The sequence below is a fragment of the Chinchilla lanigera genome, unplaced genomic scaffold (assembly GCF_000276665.1).
Source record: "Chinchilla lanigera isolate Chin_1 unplaced genomic scaffold, ChiLan1.0 scaffold00064, whole genome shotgun sequence".
Taxonomy (NCBI): Eukaryota; Metazoa; Chordata; class Mammalia; order Rodentia; family Chinchillidae; genus Chinchilla; species Chinchilla lanigera.
In genome coordinates this window covers 13,769,501-13,775,933 of record NW_004955465.1, presented here as the reverse complement: position 1 = coordinate 13,775,933, position 6,433 = coordinate 13,769,501, and the positions used below count along the sequence as shown (strand labels likewise).

The 6,433-nt window shown below is 56.8% G+C and overlaps 1 protein-coding gene across 1 annotated transcript; it reads left to right on the top strand.

Annotated features, from left to right (window-relative positions):
• Window positions 1–1,208: 1,208 nt before the first annotated feature.
• LOC102008207 (glutathione peroxidase 6) lies at window positions 1,209–4,996 on the top strand (the record flags this gene model as incomplete). The annotated part of the gene is given in 4 exon segments (XM_013521797.1): window positions 1,209–1,362; window positions 3,050–3,167; window positions 3,612–3,711; window positions 4,772–4,996. Coding segments are annotated over 4 exon segments (579 nt in total), but the record flags the coding sequence as incomplete, so codon positions are not given.
• Between the last annotated feature and the right edge of the window lie 1,437 nt (window positions 4,997–6,433).

Sequence of the window (6,433 nt, the reverse complement as noted above, 5' to 3'; positions counted from 1 at the left end):
CGACCCGGAGGGCCTCTGGAGGGGCGGCGTGGGGCCTGCGGCGAGCCGGGCGGGCAGCCCGCGGCCTCCTCCCAGGCTAGACGGCCGCGTGGGAAGCACGCTTAGGCGCTACCGAGCCGAGCCGAGGCGGCAGCAAGGCCGGGCGGAGAAGGCGCCCAGGGGCGGCTCGCAGACGGTTCCCGTGAGGTTTCACCGCAGCAACGAGAAAGGCAGACGCTGGAAGCGACCTGGCGGGCGAGCTCGGGCACGGCCGGCGCGCGGAGCTTCCCGGGCCGGCGTCTCCGGGTGCTGGATCAACGCGGGGCGCAGGTCCCTGGCACGGAGGCAGGCGGCCTCCGCGGCGCGGTGCGAGAGAAGCTCTGCCGGGGTGCTGGTGACGGGCCCGCAGAAGGCGACGCCCGCTCCCTGCCCGCTCCCTGCCCGCTCCCTGCCCGCCCGCGGCGCCCGCAGGCCGCGCCTTCCCCGATGCGCAGGCTTTCTGCCCCGGGAACCGAAGCCCGTTTCAAAGTGCCTGCAACCCCGTGACGTCTCCGCACTTCGGGGCTCTGGCCCCCTCGCCGGATGACAGTCTGAGCCCCTGGTCCCCAGCCCGTTCCCTCCTGGGCTCATGCAGACAAGGCGCGACCCGTCTGTGCCGTCTACTTATAACCCCCAGTTCATGAGCCCCCGGGCGGTTTCTCCCCAAGCTAGGGGTGAGAGAAGAGGTATCAGGATGAGTTTTGGAGGTACCAGAGGTGCCCCTCTGCACACCCATTCAAAGGGATCAGAGGAGGAGCAAGCTGGGCCAGGAATGGGGAGAGGGATGAATGTAACGGACATACAGACCAGGAATTCCCGTATATTTCATTTATGTCGTGGGAAACTGCAAAAGTCTAAGGACATTTGGGAAGGCGTAGGATGGCTGGGGTGGGGTGCGAGCCAGGGGAGAGGGCGGCAGTGTCTAGACGGGTGGAGGTGACTCCTGCCGCCCTCCAGGTGTGTGTTAGGAAGTACTTGTGCCACACACACAAGACGGCGCATAAATCAGAAGGCGTAAATTCTAGCTGCGGCATCAGCTCTAACCACAACGTTTACTTGAAAAGGCCTCATCAGTCCTTAGAACTTTAAAATATTCCACGAAGAGTCCTTGAGTGCTTTCAAAGCTCCGCAGCAGTTGGGAATTGCTGTTTGTCTGCTCCCTTCCTGTAGCTGCTTTTGTTCCGTTCCAGACGGATTGCAACAAGGCTGTGCCGGGTACCATCTACGAGTACGGAGCCCTGACCCTCATGGGGGAGGAGTACGTCCAGTTCAAGCAGTACGCGGGCAAGCACGTCCTCTTCGTCAACGTGGCCACCTACTGAGGCCTGACTGCCCAGTACCCTGGTAGGAGCTCAAAGCCCAGCTCTCCGGGAGCTGGCATTGCCAGACAGCCACATTCCAAGTCCAGAAGGTTTCACTAGCTCCTTGTCTTAGTTATTTTTCTCTCATTGCTGAGACAAAATACCCAGCGTCCAACAGTAAGGAAGGAAAGGTTTATTTAGCTCACAGTTTGTGGAGGTTTCAGTCCATACTTGGCTGGCTCCAAGGCAGAGTGGCACATGGCAGAGGGCAAAGGCAGAAAACAGCAAAGGCAACAAGAGCAAAAGGGAGGAGGGGCGGCCGGCAGCCTCTTTCCCTCCCTTACATTGTATGCAAACTACCTGCCCCAGGGCGGGTGTAGCACTCACACCCATAATTCCAGCATTGGACCATGAATCCATCATAACTCTAGAAGCCGCCCCATGACTGCGTGAGGATTGGAGGGGACACCCAGACACAAACCATAACATTCCACCCCTAGCTCCCCAAAGACTAGCACTACCCTTTATACAAACAGCATTCAGTCCATCTGCAAGAGTTGCTAGAATCCTAACAGTTTCAGCATTGCTGAAAAATCCGGGTCCCAAGTCTTCTCCAAGATGTAAGGCAAAGTCAAACTTTTAGCTGTGAGCCCCTGTACAAATGAAAAGTTAAACACTTCCAACATTCAATGGCACAGAATAAACATTAGCATTCCAAAAGGTACAAACAGGAAGATACAGAGTATTGGGAGCACAGCAAGTCTAACATCCAGCAGGGCTAACTTTGTGTCCTGTAGTTCCATGTCCAGCATCTGAAGCAATCTGTGGCACATTGTGAGCTCCAAAGGGCTTGTATGACTCCACCCCTATAGCACTTCCAGTGGTTACAGCTCCCACAGCTTCTCTCTTAGGCCTGCTTTGCTCCCTCCTTGCAGCTTTCCTCAGATGATCCACGTTCCTGGCTTTTGCAACCTTCTGAGGTCTCCAGGGCACCTTTTGCTTCACACTCACAGCCTTACACACTGCCCTCTCAGGGGCACACTGCCTGGCCTCCCAGGCCTTCTGAAATCGAGGTGGAAGCCTTTTAAACCTCAGAACTCTTGCATTCTGTATGCACCTAAAGCCAGTGCCACGTGGATAATGCCATGGTCTGCTGCCACCAGGAGCAGTAGCCAAGCTTTCCTCTCTCTTGGCCATAGGGGCTGAGTGCCTGAATTGCTGGGCACTCTGAACCCAATTCTGCGGAGCAAATTCTCTATGCTGCCGCAATTCTGGAACCTGGTGCAGCCGCAGCCACCATTCTGGAACACCGTGCTCTGCAGCTTTCTTCTCAAAGCAAAGTCTTTCACCTTTGCAGTTTTGAGGCTACAAAGGGTGGAGACTTTCTGCTTCTTATGATGCCCTCAGGCCATCTTTTCCATAGAAGGACTAAGGCAGTGGCTTTTAAGTCTGCTTCTTTCCCAAGTGCATACACACCCCTCGGAACCACTGTCTCTGTCTGTCTGCCTGCCTGTCTGACACAGGTGGCCCTGGAAGACATCACAGGCAAAGCCAGCAGCCTCTCGCACGATGTGAGCGAGGGGACACAGGACACAAACCATAACTGGTTGTCTGCTCCGCCCGCTGTGCTCTCGAGCCTTTCCCTCACCTGATGCAGGATGGGTGGTGAAGCCCCGGTCTCTGGCCCGAGCTGGGCTCTGACCCTGCTGCTCTCCATTCTCCGCCCTCAGAACTGAATGCACTGCAGGACGAGCTGCGCGGTTTTGGTGTCGTCATATTGGGCTTTCCCTGTAACCAGTTTGGAAGACAAGAACCAGGAAAGAACTCGGAGATCCTCCCTGGGCTCAAGTGAGCACCTGTGTAGGACCCTAGAGACCGCGCGTCTGGAAACTGCTAGGATGGGTGTCAGGCGAAGGGGCTGGAGGACATCCCCGCGGTGGTCTGGGTCCACCCTATGCGTTGGCGTTGCTCAAACCTTCCCCTCCCTTTGGTTCTCTAATGGTCAGAGTAGGGCAGGATCCAACGGAAAAGTCCGGGGTGGGAGGAGGGAATACAGGAAATGGAAATGAATCGGGAGCCGATGCTCAGAACACCACCTTCAGTTTTTGTGGAAGTCTTTGATGGCTCCTGATACCCACTTCCCAGAGGCTGCCTCCTGCAGCGCCCCCCTCCCTCACCTTCCCTGTCTCCAGCCTCCCTCTGCCTCTGATTTCCTTTTGCGAGTTGCTGGTGGCCCCTTCCCTCCCTCCTTGTTCTAATCCGTCCCCTTGGGAACACTCTGATTCCTTGCAGATACGTGCGTCCAGGCGGTGGCTTTGTCCCCAACTTCCAGCTCTTTGAGAAAGGCGATGTGAACGGGGAGAAGGAACAGAAGGTCTTCACCTTCCTGAAGGTGGGTGAGTGCAAGCTGGTCCGGTGGCAGTGCCCTAAAAGCTGGGGCTTCTGTCTCGAGCTGAGTTGCCTCTGCAGAAGGCGATTCTCAGATCAGCTGCAGGACTGTGGCAGTATCCATTGCTGAGGTTTTGCTTTAAATGGAGGTAGCACCTAACATAGTCGCCCTGCTGCGGAGAGCTAACCTCCCTGCTCAGTGTAACGATCCAGTCACCCGCGGTTACTTATGTCCCTAGCACGTGCAGTGATTGTGCTCCACAGCAGGTTAACGTGGCCTCTCCCTGAAAGGACTCAGCCACACAGACAGGGTGAGTGCAGTTAGGGTCAGAGCCACGGCATACCAGGGACAAAGACGTGTCCACTTGTCCCGAGTGCTGTCCACAGAACAAGACTGGGCCCAGGTGAGGTTTGCCCCCACCCACAGCAAACTGAAAAAAGAAAAGAAGATGAGGTGGACAAGTATCAACCTAGTGAATGTAGAAGACCTTAATGTATTTTAATCATTATTGTTAGGTTATACCGTATGAATTACATTTTCGTTGCTCAAAAACTGCTATCATTAATGCTGGAACTACGCCTACTATCGAAAAATTCCTTTAGTTTTTGAATTTGGGGTTTTAATAAATTTTTAATTGTTCTTATCAAAATGAATGTTGATCATTCTACATTCATTTTCAGAAAATGGCTCTTAAGCTTTTACTGGCCCCTGAGATTCTAGGAACTCCTATTTTAAGCCAACCCATCCTTTTTCTCCCAAAGTTGAAAGTGCACAGAGGCTACGACTTGCTCAGGAAACAGGAGACAGTCTTTGGATGATGCAGAAGCCCTGGCAGGAGGAGGGCCGGGGCGGGGTGCCTCCTCTTGAGGGTTATGGGTGCACTGCCAGTTGGCGGGTGGCTGGTGCGTAGGCGAGGATTCGGTGACATCTGTGCGTGACTGGAAGCACCTTGAGTGACGGTATCACAACATCTGTTGGCGGGCAGACCCTCGAGGGGTGGGGGAAGACGGACCACAGAGAAGCAGAAACACGCTTATCTCGCTTTTTCATTTCTCTGCTCCAGAACTCCTGCCCTCCGACCTCTGAACTGTTGGGGTCACCAGGTCTGCTCTTCTGGGACCCCATGAAGGTCCACGACATCCGCTGGAACTTTGAGAAGTTCCTGGTGGGGCCGGATGGGGTCCCCGTCATGCGCTGGTTCCACAAGGCTCCAGTCAGCGTGGTGAAGTCCGACATCCTGGAGTACCTGAAGCGGCTGGAAGCCCCGTAGGGAGAAGCAGCCTTCCGCCTCGCCCCAAGCACGAGTCTAACCCGGCCGACTCGGCTCCCATCCTTCCAGCTGGTCCCCATATCGTCAGAGCCTCTGCCTGTATGAGCCGCCCTGCATGGGCCTGGACGGATATGTAGGCGCACGCGTGTGTGCATGCGTATGTGTGTGTGTGCACGTGTACATGCATTCGTGTGCATGCATGTGTGTGTGTGCACGTGCGCGTGCGTGCGTGTGCATGTGTGTGTGCGCGTGCGTGTGTTTGAGGATTAAGGAAACAAAACTTCCCTACCCAAATCTCTGATCCTGAGGTACTAAGTTTCTCCCCGTCTAGTCCAGAGGAAAATCACATTTGAGGGTAATGGCAGACTCCACAGTGTCTTTCAAATAGCAACCCGGAAATTCGGAGGGATCGCCCCAGTCCGACTGTAAGCAGAGCCGAGCCTCGACTCCTGCCCCAGCGCAGCTCCTCGCACCCGCCCCTCCACCCTTCCCGCCCCGGCCTCCGGTCCGCACCTGCAGGACTCCGAGGCGGAGAGCAGAAGCCTGCTCCCGCGAAGCGAGGGCGTCTCCATGACGGTGGGTCCCAAAGCCCCTGGGCTGGACCCTCCCAGAACCTTCCCTGGTGCCTGTCCTTTGTGCATTCGGGCCACGGCACCCAGGCAGGGATGCCCCTTCGCGCTGAGTGACGGGCTCGCGCCTCTCCCTGCGGCTCCCCGGCTTTAAACGCATTGTCACCGCCTCAATTAAAGGAAACCGCAGCAACTGGGCTCCGTGTACCCATTTCCCAGACAGCGCCTGTGCCTCAGCGGGAGCGCTTCCTGTCGCGGGGTCTCTGCTCCTTGAGCTCTTTGCCCTTCTGTATTTTGTTTCTCCAAAAGTGCTCTCAAGGACTTTCCTCGTCACCGCCAAAAGCGGCAGGGGTCCTGGGAGCAAGCACAAGCTGCATAACAAGACCCTCCTGCTCAGAGGCGCGGAGGGTGCGCGGGAGCCGTGGGCCGGCGTGTATAACCAAACCCCAGCCCTCGACAGCACACTCCGATGTCAGAAGTCGGACTCGGGCCGGGCGCGGCCGTAACGCGGGCGTTGCTCTCTCAGCACGACTGTGACAGGCGCTTGCTCCCGAGCTCCGTTCTGCGCTGTAGAAGCGCAGGAAGGCCCGAGTCCTGCCGGCCGCCGGCGGGTCCGCAACCCCGGCTCACAGCGACCCCAGAAATGACTGGAGGACGGTTCTCAGGACACAGCGGACACGAAGCACCCACCTGGGTGCCTTGTCTACCTGGAGTCCAGTAAGGGAGAACGGATCCCCTAATTCTGGCCGCCGAACCCGGCCCCGGCCCCGCGCCGCGGTGAGAAAGGAGGGCTTTGGGCTGGGGATTTAGCTCAGCGGCAAAAGCGCCTGCCTGGCAAGCGCAAGGTCGTGAGTTCGGTTCCCGGTACCGGAGAAAAAAAAAAAAA